Below are 27,906 nucleotides of genomic sequence, written 5' to 3'. Positions count from 1 at the left end.
GGTGGTGGAAGAAGCAACCTATTTAGGGATTCAGATTTCATCAGCTGTTGAGCATATAGTAGATTTAAACAGGACTCCCATGACACATCCAATGGAACAGGAACTTGGGTGATTGAATCATCTCCATCTGTCAATGGTGGGAAGGGGGAAAGTTTTAAAAACTACTATTTGACCCAAATTATTATATCTATTCAGGGGAATTCCATTGGAATTCAATTGCAAGTGGCTTGGGAAAATTGTGTGCTATGGCTTTGTGGGGATTTAAATAAAAAAAAAAAAAAAGATCGTGGAGGATGGGGGTACTGAATATAGCCCTGTAATACTGGGCATGTAAGTTGAAAATATGAGACTATTAATCACTGGAAGTACATACACCCTTAGAACCAGACAAGTCCCTGTCAATATAAGAGTTGATAATGGGAGAAGAGGCTAAAGGCAACCTGCTAAAAAAAAAAAAAAAAAAAAAAAAAAAATATTGAACCCAGCTAGCATAAGAAAACAAAATTCAACGTTTTGCCTGGGGCATGTCGATAGTACCAAGAAATGGAAATTCCCAAATATAATTATTATACACCTCTTTGGGGGACACTGTCATTACCCTTGATATTTCAAGATCTGATGGTTAGGAACTGGAGGAATATGACACGTTACAACACGTACTAATACTACGTGTGTCATTACAATGCGGGTATTACTACACGTTGTCATTTACCACGATGTATCATTACATCACATACTTTTACCACGAATATGCCCTTACCACGCATGCAATAACAACGCAAAGGCATGCGTGGTAAAGGTGTACTCTTGGTAAAAGTATCTAAGGTAAGTTAAACTATACTGCCCTACCATAAACGCTAATTTAGTATCTCTGCACAACCCTCCCCCGACTCCGTCCTCTCGCTACCCTAAAACACTACCGTATTAGCGTCCTCTATGAGTTTCAAAATACCAAATGTGAGAAGAGGCTGGGAGTGGAGCGGCTGTTAATACAAGAATCACTGGCTATAGGTAGCAAAGTACTCAACAGCCGGATTGGAGCGAACACTTTAAAACGATTTTTGATCTGTATTATACCCCAGAGAAATTATGTAAGTGGGGTAAGAGAGAACTATTGTCATCGATGTGGCACTGGACCTGCCGAAATAGTACATATGTTTTATTCATGCCAGTTATTAAGATCTATTTATCAAGAGATTGATACATTTTTAGAACAGGTTTCCGGGGCCCAGTTCAAAATAAATGCTACATTGGGGGGTTTAGGTGTTGTAGAGGACTTGACTGAAAATCGACTAGCCAAAAAAGAGGGGCAATATGGTTTTCATTGCTATGGCAGTTGCACAAATGTGTACTGTTACAAGATGGTTAAATCTTGATCCCAGCACATTTTTTGAATGGAGATTCAAATTTCTGGCTATTTACAGTATGGAGACCACACTGTACAAGTTTAAAGGGCAAAAAGCGCAGCAATGGGGGGGGGGGGGGGCGCTCGGATTTGGCGTTTTTGTTGTTGGATAATGAATTGAAGGTCTGGTGAAGACCATATGGTTGGGTCCTGTCCACACAAGGTGATTGGGGGTGGGGCGTATGTATTCTGATTCACTGTCGCGCTATCCGTATTAACTTGCTAAATATTCTAGGGATGTCGTGGAATATACCTGATGTTGATGTTTTAGATGAAACCACCCCTTGTAGATAGTAATGACTGCTGCACCAGTACTTGTATTTCTTTTTAGGATCTCCGATGCAATGCATTATCGTGTACTGTACATTATTTATTGTCAAGATATAATATACTTTAAAACCTTTATGGATAAATTTGCACAGCTGCTAAAACTCCATCGGTTTTATACCTAAAGAGGAAAAATGATCAATTGTGGTTTATAATGTATCTGGAGAAATGTTTCACTTGTTGTTAAACAGATTGGCGCACCTGTGGTGGTTTTAAAAGCAAATAAAATTGACATCGAACAAATGATCAATGGGAGGGCTGTAAGCCTACTGACTAAAAAGGTCTCAAAGAGACCGTGCATGCGCTGTCTAGGAGAGACCCCAAAAAGAAGGGCCCTTCTTTTTACAGAAGTCTCACAAAAACAAAGTTCTCCATATAGCCGAGCAAGGGCTCAACCAAATTCTAATGCTATGATAGCAGGTTAGTTACTTAAGTACCAAGGCTATCATCATTTTTCCCAATTTGTTTTAATTTTAAATAAAGAAAGTCTGCTCTCTAAATATGGAGGAGAAAAGGGGCATGGGGTGGACTGGGCAATGGTATGCCTCTTGATAAGGGTTGTCAATCCCTGCGCCGATTAAAGAAACAGCTGAAAACACATCTTTAAAGACCATTACTTTAAAAAGTAGTGGAAGTCCACCAAGTTAGCCCACTATGCAAAAATAAATAAATAAAAAAGCGTTTTATTGCACAATTTCCATACCACTAATGCATTCAGAACTTTTTCTTGCTTTCTCTATTTTATTCTCAGAAATCCTTAGTTTCATTGTTCGATACTAAAATGAAAAGTTTGCAGTTAACAAAATATGCTTTTTAAACATATATTCACACACACACACACAGATATATAAATATATATTGTATTTGGTTGTCAAAACATTCAGTGAGGAGACAAGACATTGTCATACACTGTCTCACCAGAGCCCTAAATCACCCAAAAGAGATGAAAGGGTTTAACCATTGTTAACTCTTCCAAAGTAACCATGCCAGCTATGTCATTCCACATTAATACCTCCCACAAATATTGACCCCTCTGATAATCCCCGATTTGGGGACTACAGAGCATCAGGGGCATTTCCTTTGGGCGCACAGTGCCCGATTGATAAAATGTCTGAATACATCATTAACACTTCAACAGAAGCGTCCAATCATGTTTAAACACTTAGGAGTTTGCTGGTGTGCCAATGATGAAGTGGTCACCTTTCAGTCACAGAACAGTTTACATTAGGAAAAAGCATTTGTTAAAGTCATTAAAAAAAATAGGACAAAAAAAAAAGTAGTCTTTTTGCATACTGTAGTTTTAACTGCTTTTTGTAGAATGTTGAAACTGTTTTGGCTGCAGACAGGATCAAGTGGGGGCAGCAGGAGTTCTTGGAACAATGGCTTCTGAGCTATATATACTGTTGAGAAGACTTTTCAGATTGTCCGCAACTAATTACAGACTTAAGCTTTTCTCCATCTACAAGAATGAATCATTTCTGTTCGCCACCCATCAAATGTACTGAGCGTGGACCAACCGATTCTCCACAGGTAATGCAAACAAAAGAATGAAACCTTTCCAGGAAACAGAAATGAAAACTAGACAGGAATAGAGTCCACAGAAGGATGAGCTGTAGATTCGGAAGTGGACACATGCACATAAAGATTAATAAAACACGTATCCTGTCACACCATCCATAAGATTTAAGGAAAGCTTTGTTATTCTGCAGACACCCTCAAGTCAAGGAGGCACATTGCCAGAACAGATTACCTAGCCATGGATGACTGGCAGGCAGCAACTGTGTTTTGCCTCATTAGGTACATTTTGTAGAAGCAGCTATAAGGCTTTGCCTACTTTTGTGCCGAGTAGTTCCTAGAAACGTCTTGCCATCACCAGCAGGCACACAATCCTTGCAGAGGCCGCTAGAGGACCTACTGTAATTGGCTTCAAGAACTACAATCCATCTCAGCTGGGGAAAATGGAATCAGCTTTCCCTCATCAATCCAACAACATACACTCAAGTGTGCAACAATAAAAAGCACAACTGGCCAACAGTTCATCTTTTATCTTTGCCATATTTTGAGTGATTGCCAGAAGCTTCACCTTCAGTGTTGCGGAGCAGGTTTATTCCCAAGGACTAGCACTGGCTTTTGGTCCTAAAGATACCCATGCAGTCGATTTCTGACTCACAGGAATGTTTCCTAAGCTCAGTTCTTGACACCAGGAATCAGAGAGTGCTTTCCAACGTGTTGTACTTGTCCTTGAAGCTCTTGAGCTCCAAAAAGTGCTTGGTCCTTTTGCTCTTCTGGCTAGAGGGCAGGTATGTCACTTGAATGGTGGATGGCTCTGGAGCCATTGTGAGATCTTTGGCTGCAGATTGGTGTTGTCTCTGATTGCTGACTCCTCTGGCTTTAATGCTGCAACAAGAATAAAATAAATTTGAAAAAAACACATTAATGAACAGCTTTTGATAATGTAACCTAATATTATGGTGGGAGAGGGTGAAGGATGGACAAACGTAGAGGATGCCCCAAAGCCACCATTTGCAACTGGGAAATCATTTCACCTTCATATTCGGTACAGACTAGGACCAGTCATTGGTCCTTTAAACAGATACTACATGGCATGGGCAAAACATACAACAGTGGCATGTGTAGTGACGATCCTAAATTTAAAATACAAACCTAACAAAGCTCCCAAAGACTTCCCCTCAAAAACCTGAAAAGTGGTATTAATATTTAATGCCAAGACCTGTGATTGAAACAGTTGAATAGTGCACCCACCACACGAGGATTTATCGCTTCAGTATATAACATACGCAGCATGAAGAGCGTTATTCCTTCGCACAGACCTCTACTACATTGGCAATCCTGCCAACTGACAGCAAGTTTGCCGTTGCTGGAGCAGAGTTTTCTTTTAGAAAATTCATGGGCTTTTGAAGCTCTGGCATGTCTATGCGTTTTATTAATTTATTAATAATTAACAATTAATTATTTGTCTTGTGCAAGTGTGATTCTATTAATCAATCCGTTTGTTCTAACATAAGAAAGAGTTATACGAGGGTTAGCTTATTTGTGCTGTTTCTGTTTAATAATAACGTGCAAGTTTTCATGTTTAAACGTTGCTGTGTGCTATTTATTTTGAGCACAAAACGCTGTCTGAATTAATGCTTTTCATGTCGCGAAGCTAGATAAATACATACACATAAGGGTATTAGTGGGGTTAACACTGTTTAATCATTATGCTGTAGTAACGTTTATTTTGTCTCTTTAATTAAGATGGTCTATTGTGGCCTATGAAGGCCTTAGCCGAGCTGACAGTATTTCGAAGCCTGGCTGTGGCATATTCTGTGATGTGGCAAGAGAGACCCCTGCTGGAAAAAGGTCGAAGACAACTGACCGTGGTCCTTGTTGTATTTTTCCATGAGGACATCAGCAGTTTGGAGGATCTCCAAAAGAAATGGAACGTCCTTGGCAAACAAAGGAGCTTCAGAAATGAACAATGTACTGTGGCCTGGCTGCCGAGGGAAGTTGTACAAGTTGGATACTTTGATAGTTTCTTGGTTCCTGTTCCGTAGTTCACGTCTTGTGACTTTTCCTGAGCGAAGATTTTCAGATGTAGCAATGTTACATCCCTTCCTTCTCGCTCTGCTCAGTGATACAGTTTATTTTGCCAACTTTGTGTGTTTCCATTGTATTTTTCATTATAAGAATTGTTAGCTTAGGGAGGGCTTTGCCACTTGCCATTTTACCTTTGCCGCGTGGACTTGCGTTGCTGAGGATCGATGCTGAGGACTTTGTCTTGAGAGACTTTACCGAGAGAGACTGGTCCTGACACTTAGTTAGAATAGGTAACTATGAGAAATGATTTATTCTGATTGATTTTACTTCGACTAATTTTAGATAAAGCAATATAACTTTTAAACATGGTGTTGAATATTCTTTCTTGTCAATTATTGTGTACATTTTTGATTATTGTTGTATAGAGTATGTTTAAGGATAACCACTATAATCAGATCCTATCGTCCTAGATATAGATGCAGGGTTTTCTTCCCACAGGTCTTATGCTGGTAGAGTATTTGAGCGTATGTTAGTGAAATGGGCCCTAGCGTATGATGAATGTATGTGCGTGTAACTGTGAAATTACTCTATCCGTGGAAGTGGGTTTATTTTAGGTACCCTGATCTCTATCAATTTCTCTGGTAGCAGAGGATGGTTATAGATGGTTGTCTTGATCTGATAAGATAGCTTGTATATTAGCTTATTGATTTATTTTTGATGATATTGGTATATGTACTAATATTATATGTTGGAGTCGTCAAGTTGAGTTATATGTAGTGCTTCTGGAATTTGGAAGCTGTGGTAGCAGTTCCATAGTAGGGCAGAGGAAGGTGTATATGCTGCTCTCGGGAAAGACGGGATTGTAAGGAATAACGTGTGACAATTGAAGTTGCGCGTTCACATTGTCTGGGTTCGGAATCAGTGACATCGTCGTATGTTACTATTAGAAAACATTTCTGGTATATAAGGAGTGTGTATCGTAGTGAAGGTTATCTGTGAAACTCTGGTCTTGAGTCCCAGGGATCCGTAAGGATTGCCGTTAAAGCTTATTGCGGGAGGAGTAATAGGTATTCTCTGAGCTTGTTTGAGGAACTGGGCAGAGGTAAGCTGCTTAGTTGTTGTGAGTTATAATTCTGTAATAGGACAGATTGTGCGCTGTTCTCGGGAAGCAGGATTCTGTGTGCATGTACTATATTTTTCTTGTATGAATGTGTGTGAATGCATATACATTTATTAATTGTAAGACTCTTTGGATACGTTCTAGAGGAAACAGTTAATGAATGTATGTTAGTAGGGCAGAGTAGAAGAAGTGCTACTGTGTCAATGAAAGTCTTTTACTATTCTGTGGTTAGCGAAGCAGACAATGGAGATGTTTTAATGTTGTAACTAATAGATTTTGTAGAAATTTTGACACGAAGTCTACTGAGTTTTTTGTAAAGGAGGGGTAGACGAGTGACAGAGACAGGAGACAGAGACTGCAGCGGCTGTTGACGTCAGAAGGTCCGCGCTCTGATTGGATAGCGCTAGGATTGGTGCGTTAGTGTGAGTCGCGCAGGGATTGGAAGAGCTGTTTAGTGACGTACACGCTCCAGGATTGGTGCGTTAGTGTGAGTCGCGCTGCTATTGGTTGAAAACTCGTATTGTATATTTATAATACGGAAAGAGTAGAGAGTTTTAGTAAGCGCTAAAATGTATTATCAAGAGGAGAAAAAGAAAAAAACGTTCTTTGGGAAAGTTAAAAGGTGGTTTACCAAGGATAAAGAGGTTAAAACGAGAGAGGGTGAGTTGCTACCTCCAGCGAAAACACCTGCATCCTTCATGGTTGCGAAATATGGATTACATACCTGTATATGGTTGCAGAATTGGGTTAGATATACTAAAGAAGATGGTGTTCTAGCATTTCCAGAACATGGTTCATTTAATTTGGCTGTGTTGAGAAATTTACGAGAAAAGATGGTACGTCTGGACCCGAAGCCGAGACCTACGCAGTTCGAGGCTTTAGTGGAATGGGAAGAGGAAGTTCATGAGCGAGAAAAGCAAAGATCTGGAGGGTATTACAGGAATATGTTTGGGAGGAGACATGATCGTGAAACACATCATGATCGGATGAAAAGATGGCGAGATGTTAATATGTCAGAGGGATTATATCCTATGAGAACAATTGAAGAGGGAGCAGTTGGAGTTAATGAGTATGATGATGAGGTCTTAAATGACATGATTTACAAGAGACCACCTCCATATAGACCAGAACCAGATGAGAGTACACCAGTTGTTTCTCCGATAAGAGATACAGTCTGTATTATTGAAAAAGAAAAAATGACACCTGAATCAAGAAGTAATAGTTCTTTTAGGGAGAGAGAGAGAATCGAAGTAGTGAGGAAAATGCCAGAAAATTAGCAAAAACGACAACAGAACTGACTGAGAAAATTAGGGAGTTAACGTAGAATCTGGAAGCTGTTACGGTGCCTGTAACAATAGGTCCAGTTATGCCTGTGTTTGACAAACAGAGAGCAGGTGAGAATGGACTAGTGATTCCATATGTTGGGAATAATCTGACAAATTCAGTTGGTCCTTCAGGAGATTCAGATAAAAGAGCAGAAAGAAGTGACCTGAGACAAACAAGACATGACACATGTAGTGAACTATTGGATACTAGTGAACCTGGTTGTTCAGGGATGCCAATTTTAGAACCGCAGAAGAGAGTGGTTCCAGTGAGAAAAACTGCTGAAATAACAGTTGATGATTTGAATGATTGGATGAAGGTTCTTCAGAAAAAGGATAAGGATTCACAAGTTATTGATGTGGCTAGGTTACGTATAGAATTAGAAGAGCTTGTGACGGGAACAGTTCCAGTAGAAATCCTGAAGAGTCATCATGATGGTGAGCTGTTTATGTGCAAAAGTGTTACCTGGAGAGCAAGGAATACACATGACAGGCTAAGAGCAATAGCAAATGAACAAGGAGTTGACATTGATAAAGTGAAAGCTTTACAGAGAACTTACAGGATGGATTTTACTGAGAAGGACATTGAAAATGTGAATGCTTCTGGTAGAACAGGACAGATTAAGGAAATGGTGGCATTATTGCGAAGATGGGGACTGCTACATCCTACTTATCTCTTCCCACATAGGACATACTACAGCCACATACTCTCCCAACCAAGCCTATCCATCTACCGGTTACCACTGAAAACATGATTGCTACAATACCACAACAGTAATACTCAATGCTGTACAAATAATGAATGACTTAACTTACATTGCCACCAGCTCTTGAAGCGACTCCTGATACTTTGTAAACTCTCTCTTGCTGAAGACCTTCATTAAAATTAAAAACAAAGGGAAAATGAAGGTATCATTATGCATTTGTGTGATAAGTTGCACCACAAACCAAGAAGCATAGGGACTCAAGCACAGCAACAGGAATAAATGAGAAAACCTCTACTGCTTACAGAAATTATGGTTTGGTGGGATTTATTAAACAAAATTCCAGAAAAAACTAGGCATGAAAACACAAACCCACCACAATTGAGCAATAACGAATTTTACCAGATTGTAATTCAGCATTTAGACTACACCAAATAAGTACCATGTTTATTTTAGAGCCCGCTCTTGTACAAAATGTAACCTTCTCTGCTCACTTTTTATGTTGCCATACAAATTAAATTTTGAAAAGCTCATCTACTTTCAACCCCTGATGCACTCTTCTTGCACCAAAAGGGAGGGAGCACACAGCTGAGCACACCATGTAATCGCACACTTTTCTGATATACAGCAAGTCATAGTGAAAATGACATGAGGACCTGCCAGACAGTAGGATGCTGCAGGTGTTACATACTTACAGCCGTCCTTTGGCTTTGCCCCTAAAAGGCCACATCTAGCCACCCATCCCCAAGATCCCAAGGGCCACCAGGAAGGCTGCAGTCTGCCTCCTCATCTGTCCCAAGATGGTAATTTCCAGAAGATATGCATACTGTGGAGAGGCTGGCTGCAGCACCAATGACATGATCTACTCATTTTAAGGTGTCAATATTTTAAAACTTATGATGGAACTGGTATTATTCCAAACCATTTTGATTTATTAAATTTATCGATTTTAATAAATTGTAATACTGGTTAAAAAAAATGACAAATTAAGAAAGACTCTGTGTGACATTACCAGAAGAGTCAATTACATTTCACCAGACCAAGGATACTTTCAACATCCTGTTTATGGTTTGGCTTGACAGCACAGCTGTAGCCAGACAATTATGTGAGCATCACTAGACAGGGGGCTTTAGCTCCGTCCACAAGTTGGGAGCCAGGAGTACATGTTTTGACTGGACAGAAATTGTATGCTTCCACAAAAAAGAAGTGCTTGCCCTCCACCAAGCTGTGATCATTTTGCTCATTTACCCAACCGACTTGTTAAATGAGAATATTGTGTCTGGACAAAGCTAAACTTCTCTGAAGAGCTAGAATTATAGCTAACCATGTGTATGGGATACCTTTTATTCATTTCAGGTTGGCTTGGATGGTATTTTACCAATCCAAAGCTGTGATACTGTGCCTGGAGTGGTAGAAGGCTTTTGTCATTTAACAGCTCGGCGTGGATGGCACTATGCTAATTCTATGCTTAAAATCTTTACTAAAAAAAAAAAACCCTAAAAAAAACAGACATTTAAAGTGAGCAGATTAAGCGGGTCACTGGTGTTGCTTGGTGTCTATACAGGAGCTGCTCTCCTCATAAAAGTTGGAAACTAATCAGTTCTCCGCTTTTTTCGCATAATTTATGTAGCTCTTTTCCCCTGAAAGGGTATGGTTTTGATAGAGATTTGATATACATAATACATGTACACATACATATATACATAAAGTCCACAAGTTGCCCCACAAGAGCGAGGTGCACTCCCAATCGGCGTCCATAGGGTCAGGGAAGGTCGCAGGCGTGCCCGATGCCTGCAGCGACTTGACATGTTTCGGGCTCCGCCCTTCCTCAGAGGTTAATGCTGCTGCGCAGAAATGCCACCACATGACTCTCCAATATGCACCCTTTAATTATGCATCAAACTCAGGTGAGTATCTACGCAAATATATACATACACACACACATATATATATATATATATATATATATATATATATATATATATATATATATATGTTGTAAGACCTGACATCCTTGGCGTGGGTTTTCCCCCTATCTTTTGCCTCTGCTACCTGGATTTTTGATGCTGTGCTAGATTCCGTTTTTGCTGGTTTAGATTCTTTGGACACTCTGCCACTGCTAATCAGTGCCAGAGTGTAAGTGCTCCCTGTGTAAAATATCATATTGATTGGATATACCTGATTGGCATATCTGTATCACCATGAAGTCCCTAGTAAAGTGCACTGTGTGTGCCAGGGCTGGTGATGACAGATGCTACTAATGGGTCTGCAGCGCTGATTGCGCCACCCACCTGTGTAGCCCTAAAATGGTGTCTCAGGCCTGCCGCCGCAGGCCTGCCTGCAGTCCCCGGACTGCCATGTCCTCCTGGCCAGTGTCCCCACTGGCCGGGCCTAACCCTTCCCTTTTTGTGCACATCAGTCATCCCTATGGAAGGCCCAAGGTACCCCCCTGGGCAGGGTGCAGTGTATGTAAAAGGTAGAGCATGTACTAGTGCAGGTACCATGCTCTGGGTGTGAACAGCGGCCATTTTGTGTGTTCACTGCTGCAAGGTTATCTTGTTCCATAGGCTAACATGGGGGAGGCTGGTGCCAATGGCTATCGGCCTATCTTCTCATAGGCACAAGATAAGACATGAGTTTGATATCCCTGAGCTCAGCATTTGATAACACATCTTTTAGGAGGGGTTGTTTTTAAATCCTGAGTCGGAGAATAGTACTTTTTAGAGAGTAGCTGTTCTCTTGTCTGACCCTTCTGTGTGCCTGGGCATGCTTGTGGATTGACTGTCTGGTTTGAGAGTTACAGGGGCTGGGGATCCCCCAGGAGGTTGGCTGAGTCAGCCCTTTGCTGAATGGCGACATTTGCAAGTAGAGTGGAGGGAGGAGGTAACACCTGGGAGTGAATAGGGATGTGCCTGCCTGTCACAGTGCTGGCTCCACCTCCTGCTGGGCGGCTGACGACTCTGCCCCTCACTCTGAAAGGAGAGAAGAAGACAGGAAAACAAAGTGCTCCAGCAACACCCAGAACTGGATCAGACCGGGCTCAGGGCCCACTTGCACAAAGACTTCAAAGACTTTTAGGGGTATAAGTAAAGGACCCCTGACAACAGATTTTTAGATTCTACAATCAAGAGGAACCTCTGCCAGAAGAAGGACCGCTGAAGAACTGCGCTGAAGAACTGAAGGAAGATTGCCTTGCTGTGTGCTCCAAGGGCTGACCTGTTCTGCTGTGCAACTGAAGGAGAGAAGAAGGGCTTGCTGTGTGCTGTGCCCCTGCCTACTTGAAACTACCAAGACTTTGCTGTGTGTTGTGTCTGTAACTGAATCTCCAAGGGCCTGAGAAGAGCTGGCCTCCTGTTCTGGAACCCAGGGTTAAAAGGTTCCCAAGAAACTGACCTCAGCTATCACGATTGTGCTGTAAGGGCCGGGAGCGTGAGTTTGCCAGCCGCTGCTGAAATCCCGATCGGTGTGTACATCGACACACGGCGGTTTGCGAAGGTCGGAGGACTGTGTGGCCTCCCCTCGTGAATCCTGCTTTAGGCTATCAACTGAGACCTGAGGGCGGCCTGCCCATGGCCCACACCCTCCAATCCCTATTGCCGTGAGGATTTTGCCCTGCCAGAGGGCCGCACATCGCCCCGCAATCTCGCCGTACCTTGCCGGCGCTTCCAAGGCGAAGATCGAGCCCGCTGCCCTCTCATTGGTGGAGAGGACCGAGCCCCCTCACTAAACGCCGCGCTGGGATTGGCCAACGTCATCGAGACATCCTGAGCAGTCGTTGCCCTCTCATTGGTTGAGAGCGTCGAGCCCCCCTCGCTGAAGCCGCGCTGGGATTGGCCAAGCGACTTCCGGACGTCCCGAGAAGCCGGTGGAGGGGTGCCCAAGTCTACGGTGTGACCCGTCTTCGTCGAGGGAGCGGCGAGTGCCTTCAGCGTGCCCCAGCCTGTGAGCCAAGGAGGAGAAGGGCCGCACTGCCTTCCCGCCGCTCGTTGGATTGTCGAGAGCGGGCGGAAGGGTGGATGTGACCGGCCGGGGCTGTCACGGAAGAATCTGCCCACGCTGAAACTGCCGCATACCACGCACGGTAAGAAGAACTGCCTGAATATTACAGCACTGCTGTAATACCCCCTGTGATAGTGAGAAGAGACTTGAGACTGTTCGTAGAGTAAAAGAAACTTTCTAGCAACCTAGTATAACCATTAAGTTTGTGTGCAACATACCCTGAAGTGATCATACTTCTTCCTGCTACATCATATAAAGATATATTTTTATATACATACCTGTGTGGTCTACCTTAGTGGTGTACTGGTGGGGTCATTGTGGGGAGAGAGTGCAAATACTTTACACATTGCCTTGGGGATAAGCCTGTCTGCTCGAGCCAAGCTACCTAGAGGGTGAGCAGGGGTTATCTACCGTGTGTGTCCCTGTACCCTGACTAGAAGCAAGGGTCCCTATTTGGTCTAAGGTACTTACCTCTGCCAACTAGAGACCCCCAGATCATATATATATATATATATATATAGAGATATATATAGAGATATATAGACACACATCAATTCAAACAAGTATTTTTGTGAAGCAAGAACGTAAAAACCCCATAGGCAGAACACCAGACACTGGATTCTCTGGTATGGTAATAAATGGGGCTGTGGCCAAAGACTAAGTCCGGTGCCCTAAATAGGACTGTATGCCATGCCCTATGTGTACTGAGGAAAGGGGATTACAGGGAAAGTCATGAGTCTTTGGTAAGTCTATCATTATCAAAAGTGACCCATTAGAACTAAGAAATAGATCACAACAGCACATGGGATTTCTTCGGTCTCAAGATGGGAAGAGGAGTTGGGTTTATGATCCCATCTCAATTACAATTAACTTTCATGCAAACATGCAAAGGGATTAAGTCCTGTAGCTCAGCTACAAGCAGAGAAAATGCTCAGCCATCACAACTTTTTTTATATTTGGGAATGAAATTGGCTCTCAATTCAGTGGACTAAAGCATTGTCGTGAGGTGGTAGGAAAAGAAAAAAAAGAAAAAAAAAAGAAAGAAAAAAAACTGACCAGAACGCTGCATTGTGTATCGTACAGTTCACCATTTTCCACTGTATTCTTTTAGAGACGGACAATCAGTGCAGCGAAGCCTGCAGAGCTTTAAAGTCTTGCAACAAGTACTTGGGGATACCCATGCAAGCTAATATGAGCCACTCCTAATTATAAGAATACCATAACTGCTGCACATAAGAAGGAATGCTCAGATATTTTTTTTCTAAATGTCTTGGTGAAAAGAAAATGCTGTACCTTCAAATCTGGATTTCTGTTGGGCAATATTTAATTGGAGTTAACAGTTACTCCTATATTTTCCACTTTAATGACTTCCACAGTTCTTGCAGTCAGGTGCCCATAGCCAAAAAACAAAGATGTTCTCCTCCTGCCATACCTTTATTATTCAGATTCTTTTTTTTTTTTTAAGTCGGTCACTAAAATCTATTGATTGGTGAACAGCAAATAGATGTCAAATGTATTTCCTCCAAACAGGAAGAGAGGATCTGTATTAAGAGCTGTGTATCATCTTCATAACCAAGTAAGTGCAGATATCTCAGCGGAGTCAAGAGATGTATATAAAAAAATATATATATAATTTTTTTTTTTTTTTTTTTAAAAGCCAGGTACTGTACATCTCAGAGATACCAGAGGATAATACTTAGGACTCCACTTGCACCACGCAACTCAAAGATCCATAGAATCATTCATGTAAACTTATTTGATGCCTATCATTCCCTCATATACAAAGGAATCGCGCCATAGTCATTTGCCTTACTAGCATCACGGATGAGAAAACATCTGCACAGGAAAGGCAAAGGACAATTGACCTTCCAGATTAATGATAAATTGCTAAGTCTTTTGCATATCCATCCATATACAACATATTACAAAGATCTTGAGCAGGTCCGAACTTAGTTTCAAACTAAGCAAAATGAACCATTTGTAATCCGGACACTTAATACCCCTACTCACCATAGGCAACACCAAACCATATCAAAAGAGTGCCCATACTGAGAAAACACCATAGTGTCATGCAGATGGTAGATGCTACACAAATAAGGATAACCTAACTGATATGTCACTCTACTATAGAGATTATAAGTATATATTCTTTCTGGTTTGAGATTTAATCTCTTCTGCTTACTTAGAAAAACATCTTTCGTCTTTGTGTTGAGAAGTAATTTTACATCGCTGAGGTAGAATTAGTCGACCAAGCCTATATTTTAGCTGGCTGCAAACATTAACCAAAATCACATGCACGTCTGTGTATTTTAAAATATGCTAACTTGAGGCACTGTGGAGGATGTTCCAATCACAGTTTTAAATAGCACTGGAGTATGAAGTAACATTTAATAAATACTCCATGGAAGTGAGCTTGTTTCCTTCTTGCATGCCCTACATACATCAGCAATTCCACAAGCAGCTAAAAATTTGCCACAACACGCCCAGAGCAAGACCTCTGTCACCACACGCACCAAACACTTCCCACATAGGATACTACAGCCACAAAAGGCCACCTCTAATCACTCCCGTCAGTTATACCAATGCCCTGAGCTCTCCACAAATGCTAGATCACATACTAGGCAAGATAAAATGAAGACAAAAATAAATGCTTTAAGACGAACCAATGATAGTTTCAGAGGTTTTTAGTGCTGATAACCTATCAAAATTAAAACAGAACCACTTCCAAATTGAATTGCAAAAATCAGATTTTGGTATCTTGAGGTGGTGGCCTAAAAAAATAAAAAATAAAAAAATAAAAACTGACCAATTTCAGAAGTTTTTAGTTCCCATAATTTACACACCTTCCGTCATGCTCCGTTCTTAAGTTCCCTCTCAATGCTTTAATATGGCAGTGGGTTGCATAAATCCCTATAAAATAAATCAACCTGAAGTAGGGGGTACTCTTCACTCCTATTTACCTCTTCTCGTTACATAAGGTGTAAAAGCAACCAAAAGGACAGACTATCATTCTCAACTCTTTCTGCATTGTGCTTGCACATTAAAGTAGCATTAGGACAGTACAAGTTCTACAAATGCAATAAACATATGAACCTGTAACATTAGTTTAGGTGAATTGTGACCCATAGTGCAAACAGTTTTTGCTCGAGAACTAAGCTAGGACATGGAGGAACCAAGATAGTAAACCTCAGCAGAAGTAGGAGCCCAAGGTTGGACGCAGTTCAAGGAGTACCAACTTACCCCTGTGCCATAGCGGGCCGCTTCATACCCATCAAGCAGTGTATCTACCAAAGATTTACGTACTCCTTTGAACGGAGTACTCGAGTTTCGCAGTTCTACCAGATATGAGCGAAAATTCTTCCCAATTAAAGAACGGGGATGCTTCCCAGCATCCAGGAAAGGGAGTTCTGTAAAGAAGGTAAACAGGTTGATTAATGGGATGCAATAAACAATTCTATCAATCCAATTGCCACAGTGCAGTGGATACGTTTATAGCCAGTTTCATTTTGGCAAATCATAAACCACAGCTTCGTTCAAGGTATTAGTATACCATTTTAGGATCATTCACTAGTAATTTAATCCATGAAGACGAAGGAGTACCTTGCTGATCTTACATACATCTTGATCTGGGACACACATTGTGATAACCAATGACCGAAGTATTTGAAATAATTAGGAATATCATGCCTGTGATGCATAATTCAGAGATTTTGAGTTTTTCGATCTCAAACAGACTAAACATTTAGCACATAGAATGTAATGTAGCACCTGACACTTGGCAAAAATTACCCGATGCGCTGATCAATAAGTGGAGGTAGTATTGAAAATATTTGCCATCTGGCATCAATATCCACATTTAAGTGACTGTGGTTAAGAAGAAGAGACGAAAGCCTTACACATTTATATGCGATTCAAACATGATGAAAAAGAAGATTCCTTCTTTAAGGAAAGCTTTTGTTTCACTATTAATGCAATTAAAATGTAACTTCAGGGAACTCAAAGCAGCAACATGAAGTCAGATTTTAAAACAGGCTGGATGGCCAGCTGACTTTCACTCAGGAAGTTAAAGAAGTCAGTTTTTACTCTGCAATTAGTAAAGCAGATTATCGGGCTGCGCTCAAAGAATACCGTAAACTTCTCATTAGGAATAAAAGATTTTCTTGCTGATCGAATCAACAATGCTAAAAACTCCTCTAGGGAAATTTTTAAAATTGTAAAATCATTCACCGACCCTTCTGCTCTTACCCAGACGCATTACCCCTCACAGAGTTTATGCAACAAACTCTCTGAATTCTTTGAGGAAAAGACATAGAGTTGATCTATGCTTCCTTCCCTGAGCCACGGGATGAATCCCTAACTAGCACGGATGTTCATCAAAGGCCGATCAATAGTACTGTGTTCTCAGATTTTTCTGAGATTTCTGCTGAAGCCTCTCTCCTCGAGTTACAGAAATGTAAATCAGGATCTCCAGGCGACCCTTGGCCAGCCAAACAATACAGCGCTCTTGCAGAAATCCTCAACCCCTATCTGAATTTTATTTGGAACGCTTCACTTACACAGGGTATCTATCCCGCAACTTGGAAACATGCTTTTCTTTTGCCCATCCTAAAAAAGGTGAACGCTGACCCTGTAATTACTAGCAACTACAGACCTATTTCGCTCTTACCTGCCCCGGCAAAGGTCTTAGAAAAACGAGCATATCAGCAACTGGCCGTTTTTTGGTTTTTTTAGACTAATGATCTTCTTCATGACTCTCAATCTGGTTTCTGCTCCTGTTACAGCACGGAAACAGCATTGATTGAAATGGCTGACTCCATTCGCTGGGTGGTAGATGGAGGATCTAAGGTGGTGTTGGTGCTGCTAGATTTATCTGCAGCATTCGACACCGTCTCTCATGCTATCCTCCTGAATCGACTCAGGGATATTGGTATCCAAGGAACAGTGTTTAACTGGTTATCATCTTTATCTGATCGCAAGCAACCCTTTCACTTCACCTATCAAACCCCTAGCCCGCTTCTTTTCAATGTTTACCTGACCCCTCTGGCAGAATTGATTTCTAAAAGTGGGATCAAAATAATATCTTATGCGGATGACACCCAGTTGTTGTTCACCTTTCGGGATGTGTCTGCCTCCTTCTTTGAGCCTCTAAAAGAGTGCCTTAGAAATATCGCAACGTGGATGGACCGTAATTTTTTTAAATTCAACGTGGATAAGACTGAGATCTTATTTTTAACCAACCATCCCCCCCTCTTCTATTTTGTGGTGGCCGGTGAAATTAGGCACTGCACCTCTACCTAAGGACTCAATTAAGAACTTAGGCGTTAGACGTGACAAGCATTTGTCCCGGTCTACGCAGGTCCAAACGGTTTCAGCCACCTGTTTTGGTAAAATTAAAACCATAAGAAAATTCATTATCTGCCCAATGCATCCCGTAAAACTGAAGTACATGCGCTGATAACCTCCCATCTGGATTATGCTAATGGACTATATTTGGGCATTTCAGTGGGCTTGCTTCGTAGACTTCAGACTGTTCAGAATGCTGCGGCACGCCTGATCTGCGGGGTCCCGCTGCGTCATCACATCTCTCCCTTTTAAAAATAGCTTCACTGGTTGGCCATTGCCAGGAGAATAGAATTTAAGGTTTTGACCTTAGCCTCCGGGCTGATCATAGAAAAGGACCTCTTTATCTAAGGAGGAGACTAAGTCCCTGTCATCCAGCTAGACTCTTACGGTCCAATAACAAACACCTCTGTCATCCCCCGGTTCTTAAAATCTAGAATGGGGCGTGGTCTCGCCGCGGACGATGTGAGACGCACATCGCCGAGGCTCCGGGCCGCCGCCGCCGCTGAAAACTGCATTTAAAGCAGGGTAGCGGCTGTGGCGACGACCTAGCTGGGGGGGACCGGCTGGCCACAGAGTGCGGGCAGCTGCCTGGCAACTTGAAGACCCCGGGACTGCACAGTTACGAGGAGACCCGGCGGCCGCGGAGAGACTCCGGCGGGAGAGAGCGCAGCCGCCATCTTGGATGCCCTGACCCGCCACGCTGCGTGGGGCTGAACCTCGCTGCCCCGGGACGAGAGACGCCGGAGAGACGGCGCGGACAGGTTGCGGAGTGGTGACGGCGCCGTGGCATGCCAGCCCCTTGACCCCACGGGCTCGACAGCACTAGAGGCCAGGCTCTGTGGGTAGAGACGGCCGTGGCCGCCATCTTGTGTTCCGCGTCTGGCCCTGGATCGGGGCTCCGGCTGCGCGCTGCGGGACCGGCGGAGCCGAAGCGGAGGTCGGCGATACTGGGGCACCAGACTTGGGGCGGATCGCCGATGCTGGTTTAAGAGTGCTCTGCAACACACATTGCACCTTGCTGCCCACGTGGAGCTGCTGTCGCGCGGAGGCGCTGCCTGCCCTGCTGCTTGTGCCCCGTGTACCTGGTGAGCCTGGTTTGGACCTGCCGGGCCTGTGCCGGGGGGGGTCGTGCCTTCAGCTGGCGGAGAGACTGTGCCTGGGAGCGCCAAGCAGCCACGAAGTGCAGAGGCGAAGAGACGCCGAGAGGCCAGGAGTGGCGCAGCGGACGCCTCCTGCAACGCCCAGACCTGGTAGGCCGGGACCTCCCGGGAGAGCTGTGTGACTGTTGGGGACCGGATCAGTGGCAGGGCCTGAAGGGGTCAGCGGACGGCGCGGGGTGTGTGGGACGGCCCGGTGAGGAGGATCCTAAGCGGTGGCCTGGCGGGCGCGATCGGCGCCGGGGGCTGAGGGACGCCGGCCGCCACCCTGAGAGACTGCATGGGAGAGGCCTGGTCCACGCGGTGACTAGGCGAGGGAGGCGCTTGAGGGAGACTTATGTTCGAGGTGCGCCTGGACTTCAGCGAACTATGCCTGTGTCCCTCTACCGGCATCCCCAGATCAAGAGGTGGTAGGCTGGGTCTGATCTGAGTGGGGACTGTTCCCGCGCCTCAGCCTGGGACCTTGCTGGGGGCCTGCGCTGTGGGCGAGGCAGCCATTTCCCGAGCTGCGAGTCGCCTCTGGAGTAGATTCGCGGCCCTCGACGCGCAGCAGGGGGCCTAGACGGCGTGGGAGCTCGGACCTGGAGTTGGTGGTGGAACCCTCGGAGGAGGGCGGCTTAACGGCCGCATTTGGCGGACTTGGGCCTGGGCCCTGTCGATCCTCTAGTGGACGGTCGAGTGCGGAGTTGTTCTGCACAGGGACTTGGCTCGCAGGAGGGGGGAGCCTCGAACTACCTCGCTGGGTGCGGCCTACGTTGCCCGCTGCCGCTGGCTTCCCTGCACTGTGGCGTCTATCCTGATCTCCCCTCCGCAGCGCTGTGCCTAGAGAGCCTTGTGGACTGCGGCGCCCTGGGCCGCGGACTAGTCGACTGCGTTCCCCCCTGCGCCCCCCAGTCTTCGGGACGGGAGGATCCGGGCTATCCGCCCGACGTACGACTGCGGGGCTCGGGGTTGCTCAGTGTTGTTGCTCCCCCACGCTGAGGGGCGGACCCCAGGCGCTGTTACACCATGACCCGCACGAAGCCGGGGAAGGAGCCGCCGGCGACCCCCAAAGACGACTCTGTCAAAGACTTGTGGAGTAAGCCTAACAATGCATCACTGGACGCCGGGACATCGGGAGCGGGTGCCTCGGCGGAACCCGTCACGTAATCCTTCATGACGGCGTTCATGCAGGAACTCAAGTCAGAAATTGGGTCCCTCCGCACGGAAGTCCAGGCGTGTGTAAAGGAGCTTCGGAGGGATGTGGGGGAGCTGGGAGGCAGAGTAGATGACTTAGAAAAGACCCTGGATGCGCGTACAGAAGACCAAGAGCATCTATGGCAGAGGCTGGCAACCTTGGAAGAGCAGCATGTTGAACTCCAGATCAAACAGGAGGACTTGGAAAATAGGGGGCGCCGGAACAACATACGCATCCGGGGGGTGCCACCTGGGGCAGAAGGGGCAGATATCATGTCCTTTGTGGCGGACCTACTCCATGACATCCTAGGGGATGATGATACTTCGCCGCCCACCCTGGACCGTGCACATAGGGTCTCGGGGCCGATGGGGCGGCCGGGACTTGTCCCTGACATCTTGACTCGGGTCCATTTCTTTGTTGAGAAGGAAGCCATTATGAAGGCGGCTAGAGACAAATCCGAAATCCTCTGCGGGGTAAAGCCCATTCAACTGTTTCAGGACTTGGCCCCCACAACTCTCCGGCGACGGAGGGACTTCAGACCCATTACGGACAAACTGCGAGAGCTCAACATCCGCTACCAATGGGCCCATCCCTTCGCCCTCATGTTTCAGTGGGAATCCAAGCGGCGGGTATTGAGATCATACCGAGAGGCGGCTCAACTACTGCAGATCCCCAATACTCCACCGGCCAGCCCTTCGCGGCGCCCTGCCAACCTCAGAGTCCCGTTGAAGCCGCAGTGGTCCACAGTGCGACGGCCTCGACGCCCATCGTCACCGGAGCATCCCGAGACTCGCAAGACATTATTGAACATATAAAATCCCTGGAGAGTGCCTCCTCGCCAGCCGGCTCGCAGGCGTCTGCCCTTAAATAAGCTCTAACATTGCGGATCATTCACTCTGTTTTTTGGCTTTACAACTGAGACGACTGGTGGTGCGGCCGGTCCTGGGCTGCGTTGATCCCCCAGGGCTGGACGTCTTGGACGCCCCCCTTGGAGGGGCACTCTGGCCTCTTCTACGGTGCGTTGCCTCCACGGCCTGGGCGGCGGCCCGGGACAGGGCCTCGACGCCATAGCTTCAGTGGTTCAGCGATGACACACCCCCACTTCTATTTCTGGGAGAGTGACATCTCCGGGACAGCCTGTGCCGTGGCGCCTGGCTACTCCCTTGACTGGAATAGACTCTACGGGCCCTGTTGGCCGATTGAATGTTTTCATGGTTTTACTTGTCCCTATTCATTCCCCTCCGTGCCCATTCTTCTACTCTCCTCTTGGCGGGGGGGACCAGCGTATGGGGGGGGGATGGCCACACGGGGGCACCCTACTAGAGATCTTATGACAATGAATACCACATCTTCTTGGAAGATTCTCTCCCTCAATGTGAAAGGGCTCAATTCTCCCAACAAAAGACGCCTAATATGGCGCTACCTGCTCCTACAAAATCCCGATATAATCCTCCTCCAAGAGACCCACCTCCTTAAGTCTGATGTGGGACAGATGGCGCACCCACGCTTCCCCCTTCAGTTCTGGTCCTCGGCTCCCTCTAAGACGGCGGGAGTGGCGATTCTGTGCAGGGCAGGGATATCCCGGGGGGACGCCAAAGTTCATAGGGATGCTGAGGGGCGGTTTCTACGGGTGGAGATCCGGCGGAGAAACCGCGCTCTGACGCTGTGTAATTTATATGCCCCCAATCAGGGTCAGGATGCCTTCTTGCGTAGGATAATCAGGGAACACCTTGAGCCAGTGAACACCGACCTCATAGTCGGAGGGGACTTTAATTGGGTGTGGGACGCGGAGCTCGATCGCTGTGGGGGCGCTTTTCACGGGTGGGAGCCATGTCCGCGGTGGTGAAACGCTCCCTAACCGCCTTAAACTTAGTAGATGCCTGGAGGTATCACTCTCCGGGGCTGCGAGACTACACCTTTTACTCCCATGTACATCGCTCCTACTCCCGCATCGACCTCCTCCTCATATCACACTCTTTGCTCAAGGACTCCATCTCGGTGTCTCACTCCACCATTTCGGTCTCCGATCACGCCCACGTTGAGCTGGTTTTACGGGAGGGTCCTATCCACCCACCGCGGGCGAGCCGCTGGAGATTCCCGGATCACGTTCTTCGGGATCCAGTGGACAGGGAGGAAATCCAGGCAGCCATCCTGGCATATTTCAAAGACAATGACTTGCCGGGGACCTCCTTACCCCTTCTCTGGGATGCCTTCAAAGCCACTATCTGGGGTACTCTCACAGCCTTGACTGTCGCTAGAGCGCGAGAGGCCCAGCTTTATGAGACGAAACTTACGCGGGAACTGCAGATGCTTGAGCAGATGGACAAGGAGCGACCGCTGGCGACGCATAAGCGCCGCTTGGCCGTTCTTAGGGGGCAGCTCCGCGCGCACAGGGTCAACAAGGCTGAGCGCGCTCTGCTTGGGCTCAAGCAGCGCTACTTCGAGGGGGGCGACAAGGTAGGCACTGTCCTGGCGCGACGCTTGCGGACGCGGGCGGCTAAAGCGCATATAGCGAAACTGCAAAAGGCGGACGGGTCCTGGGCCGTTGCGGAACCGGCAAAACTCCAAGCGTTCCGCGACTACTATGCGGCTCTCTACACTAGCGACCCACCTGCGGCGGAGCTGATCTCCGAGGCCTTGGACTCTTGCCACTGGGACCCGTTGAGCGAGCATCAATCTGAGCTCTTGGAGGACTCTATCACTCCGGCGGAATTAGCTGGCGCCCTGCGCGACCTTCCGCTTGGCAAAACACCTGGCCCGGACGGGCTCCCTGTGTCGTTTTATCGCGCCTTTCTGCCGCAATTACAGCCGTATCTCCTGCACCTCTTTAATTCCTTCGCGGAGTCGGTTGGGCCCTCGGCAGACATGGCAATGGCCGACATAACCCTTATTCCGAAACCCGGGAAAGACCATACGCTGTGCTCCTCTTACCGGCCCATCGCCCTGCTGAATACGGATTTAAAAATATACACTAAAATCCTGACCAAACGACTTGCCCCCACCTACCCAATCTCATTGAACCCGATCAGGTGGGGTTCATTCATCAACGTCAGGGCGCGGATAATGTGCGTCGTATCGCGCATATCATTGGGAAAGCTAAGCACTGGAGGATTCCGGCCTGCCTACTATCACTTGACGCTGAAAAAGCGTTCGACCGGGTGGACTGGAATTTCCTCCGGGCGGTTCTGCGGAAAGTGGGCTTGGGCCCTAGGATGGTGGCGCGCATTATGGCCCCATATATATCGCCGGTAGCCAGGGTAAGAGTTAACGGCCAGCTCACGCAACCTTTCCCCATATGTAGAGGCACCCGGCAGGGGTGCCCCCTGTCGCCCCTGCTGTTCGCCCTTGTAGTGGACCCCTGGCCATTATGATCCGGCGGTCCCCCGATATCTGCTGTTTATCCTTCGCGGAGTGCAGCACAAGATCGCTCTCTTTGCAGACGACCTTCTCCTCACCCTTTCTGAGCCTCTACGCTCGTTGCCGGCGGTGCACTCGCTACTCCGAACCTATGAACGCGCCTCCGGACTTAAAATTAACCATGCAAAGTCCTGGGCCCTCAATATTTCGATCCCGGACGGGGAGCTTCTGGCGATCCAAGCCTCGGCCCCGTACCAGTGGGCTGACGCATCAGTGCGATACCTGGGTCTTAATTTGACTCCGGACCTGGCCACCTGGACGCAGGCCAACTGGCAGGAATACAAACGCTCTGTCCTAGCCGACCTACGGGCGTGGAAGGCCTTGCCACTCTCCTGGCTTGGCCGACTCAACACAGTGAAAATGTCGATTTTGCCAAAGGTCCTTTATCTTTTTCAAGCACTGCCGACTCCAATTCCGGAGCATCAAATCCAGGGGCTCCAACGCGAGCTCACCGCATTTGTATGGGGGGGGGGGGGGGGGGGGGGGGGGGGGGGGGGAAGAAACCACGTCTCTCGAATAAAATCTTGAACCTCCCCCGGGATAGGGGTGGCCTGGCCTGCCCTAATCTGCTCGATTACTACTGGGCGTCGCATCTCCGCTGTGTCCTGGAGTGGGGGGCGTGGGAGAGTGAGAAGGTGTGGTTCCACATGGATAGGGCAGTCACCTGTCGCCCGCTGTGGTACCATGCCTGGCTGCCCCGGGAGGCACGTCATCGTAGCGCTTACATGGCCGTCCCTACCAAAACGGTCCTGGAGATCTGGGATAAAGTGGCAGTGGGTAGGGGCCTGACCACCTTTCCATCCCCACACACCCCGATTGCTCGAAATCCACAATTCCCGCCGGCATGTCGCCCACCCCACTTCGCAAACTGGACGGAATCCGGATGCAGGACGATACGGGACCTGTTTCTCGGTGAATCGCTCAAATCCTTTGCTCAGTGCAAGCAGGAGTTCGGGCTCATAGAAGGTGACAAGTTCCAGTATATACAACTGCGTCACTGGATACAGGGCTCATCTCTGACGCAGGCGGCCACGCGACCTTATACGCAGTTCGAACAGCTAGCACGTGACATCGGCAACTATAAAGGGCTGATATCTCGCATATATAAGGTGCTTCAGCACTCGCAACGGCCGGACCCCCACCCGTATCAATCGAGATGGCAAACTAACACTGGCTCAGGTGTTACCCCTGCCCAATGGGCCAGGCTCTGGGGCGACATCCCCAAAATCCTGCGCAGCATTCCCCAACAGGAGTCGGCTTACAAAGTGATGACTCAATGGTACTACACCCCCGATAGGCTTCACAAAATGTTTCCCAACTCATCCCCCCTATGCTGGCGCTGCGCCCAGGCGCGGGGAGACTTCATACATATTTGGTGGAGCTGCCCTCTTCTGAAAATCTTTTGGAAGGAGGTCCTCAGCCATATAAAAAAGGTGCTTGGGTACCCCCTTCCGGAGGATCCGCTGGTAGTTCTTTTGGGCATTAGGCCAGCAACCCTGAGAGCCATGACGGGCCGTGATCGACACCTTAGTCTCCACATGCTGGGTGCTGCAAAACAAACAGTAGCCCTATTTTGGAAGAAATCAGAGTCACCTTCCGTAAATGTGTGCTTTACCCGTCTGTGGCATGTGGTGGCGGTGGAGTCCCTCACGGCACGTCTGCAGTTCCGAGATGCCAAATTTAGGAAGCTCTGGAAGCCTCTGGTTGATTACCTGGGGCGGCTGGAACATGCTCGTCGGCAGCCGCCACGGCTTCGAGCCTTGAAGCTTTTTGATGATGTGATAGATCCCACAGACCCGGGGGGGGCTCTGGTAACATGTGGAGAGTGTATAACGTATGTCCCTAGCGACCGCGCTCCTGGAAGAGAGGGGACCGCGCTCTTAGTGGACTAAACCCCGTAGCCTCCACCCGACGACGACAGTAAAGCACACATCCCTTCCTCCTCGCCAAACCTGTTGCATTTTGTATTGTTTAACCCCCTCCCCTTTCCCTTGTTCTACTCCCCTGGTTGGTTGGTCGCCGCTTTGGCAATCCTTGATACAGGGGCTGGGGCGGCCTATACGCCCTGGCAGGGCCGCAGGGTATTGAGGGTGGAACGCTCGGTCCCTTGTTGCTGTCTTACGGTGGAAGGCCTGCTGGTGGCCGAATTACATAGCACCCTGTATGTCATCGATGAAAGTTGCTGGGCCTACACAGCGCCTACCTTGGGCGATCTCAGCCTTATTAAGCTATGACTGTTGCATTGCACGATTGGGGCGCCATTGAGGACTTATCTATGCGATGCCCGTCCGGCTGGCCCGTGAAAACTGTGATACACTGTAAACCATGATTTTCCTGTCCTCCATGCTGGATAAAGTAGATGCCTGAGATGTATATTATGAGGGGACAGGGACCCGTGAGGGTGCGGCGGGTACAGTCTGTACCACTCCGGCTAATTGAACAATAATACAACTGTATAAGCAGGTTGGCCGGGCGGGACGCCTACTGAGGGCACGACGCCGCTAAGGCGGGAGACTCTGCTGGTAAATTTCTCTATGGGGACCGGTGTATGGGTTACAGGTAGTTGTACTCGTATTCCTCTAGGTGCCATTGCTCCTGGCAATGAGTAGTCATCTGCTGCCGGCCTTTATGGTTGTAGGCGAATAAGCTGTGTATGGACTCTTGCACGACCCTTAAAATCAATAAAAGTTGGTTATATAAAAAATCTAGAATGGGAGGCAAATCTTTTGAAGTGGGCGCCACTCAATGTTGGAACAATCTTCCCCTTCACCCGATTCAGTCGGATCTTGAGTTCCGCAAGTCCCTGAAAACATGGCTATTTTGCCGCTCAGACTAATCTGGCACTCTTGACCCTGATCCGTGTGCGTCAGCGCCGGGACACCCCGCTGGGGATAGCTGTGCACGTAATAAAATTGTTTATTACTATTATTAAAAGGACAATCTTATTCTTTGAAGCATGACACTCATGGTTTGTGAACAACATTTGGAATACATCTAATAAATGCACGCCCCCCCCCCCCCCCCCCGAAACCTCTCCTTTCAAGGAGTACTTTTGTACAAATAGTTACCACTGTTAAAAAGTAAACATAACTAGATAAGACTGCAGGAAGCTGGCTCTTTATATAGTATACCAAAAAGAGGTATGCTGTGTAAAGAGTCTAGGGTTTCCCTTATGAGTGGACAGGGGCTTGCTATGCAATACCAGGTGCTCCATCTAGGGAAGTGTGGTCGGTCGAGCAGTGTTAGGATTAACATAGAGGGCTGCAAGACATTTGAAAAACACACACAATTATCAATAAATGACAACACGACTTAAGGAGATCCACACCAGTTTATAAAAAATACCAAATACCTTTATATAGGATTTAGCATCAGAGAAAAAACGTTCAGGACCTACGTTTTTAAAATATACGTTCTTTTCATTTGAAAAAGTGGATACTTAGTGCAATTTCTGAGTTCTGCATTATCCTATGGGAGGAAGAACAAGTTCTGCAAACAGGTACAGTACATCGACTTACAGGACCAATCACCAGGAGTTAAGGCGAGTGGTGGACAAGGTCAAAGGCAGCATCAACAGTACACCACCAGCGGCACGAGGGTAGCCAGGTGCAAATAAATGGGAGCCCAATGCGTTTCAATAGGGATCAGTCACTAAAAAGACACTGTAGGCTCTGCCTACGAAGTTAGTCGGGGTGAAACCAAAGGGGTGTTCAAGACTTGAGATGCTCAGGGACGTATGGACACCGTGTGTCCTTTTCCACAGCGCGGGAGCAACTAATACAGGGGTCCCTTTAGGCATCAGGGTTTTTTTTTTTTTTTACCTGGAGCAGTCGCTGTTAAAGGGGCCGCGTGCAGAGGCTATATGTGACATTGTGGAGTCCATGAGTGGTGAAGCCACAATGGACCAGAGCTCTGGAGGGCTGGTGAACCATTTTGGCACCGGAGGCCCACTTCAACTCGGGCCGAAGGCGACCAGTGCAGTGGTGTCTTCGGGTGTCAGGGTTTGGGAGTTCCGGAAGCCTCAATCTTTTGTGTGTGTCCTTCGTAGGTCACCAGGATCTGTTTCTCTGGTTCCAGGGACTCACCTAAATACTGAATTTAGGGACATGAGGGGAGTGTAAGGTAGGAGCCAAAGGTCTACTAACCCTTGGGGTTGCTATGCCCCACCCAATATGAGCAATTCTTGTGGGCATAACTGTCGCAGAATTTACAAGTATGCCATCACAAATATGGCTACTTTTGAAGAATCGTGTCCACCTCACAGTACCTCTACCTTAGGGGGGGGTACTAGCCTGGATGTGGCACGCCAGCCTGACTAGCTAATTTTCCCGCCTGTCCAGGTGCCAAGGGGGCTTTGGACGGGGAGAGGGGGCGGCAAAGGGCAGAGGGTCTTGC

General features: G+C 47.0%; 1 protein-coding gene across 1 annotated transcript in view; it reads right to left on the bottom strand.

Annotated features, from left to right (window-relative positions):
- Nucleotides 1–2,399: 2,399 nt before the first annotated feature.
- The window catches only part of LTAP1 (lipid transport auxiliary protein 1), a 69,665-nt gene continuing 44,158 nt past the window's right edge, over nucleotides 2,400–27,906 (bottom strand). Inside the window, exons 5-7 of the mRNA XM_085638903.1 lie at nucleotides 15,658–15,824; nucleotides 8,531–8,589; nucleotides 2,400–4,129 (exon numbers count right to left, since the gene is read on the bottom strand). Coding sequence (XP_085495029.1) covers nucleotides 3,940–4,129; nucleotides 8,531–8,589; nucleotides 15,658–15,824 — 416 coding nt within the window. The 3' untranslated portion in view covers nucleotides 2,400–3,939. The remainder of the gene's footprint in view (nucleotides 4,130–8,530; nucleotides 8,590–15,657; nucleotides 15,825–27,906) is intronic.

Source organism: Triturus cristatus, chromosome 12, assembly GCF_964204655.1.
Source record: "Triturus cristatus chromosome 12, aTriCri1.1, whole genome shotgun sequence".
NCBI classification, from domain to species: domain Eukaryota; kingdom Metazoa; phylum Chordata; class Amphibia; order Caudata; family Salamandridae; genus Triturus; species Triturus cristatus.
The sequence above is the reverse complement of the archived record's forward strand: the minus strand, read 5'-3'. Positions and strand labels throughout refer to the sequence as shown.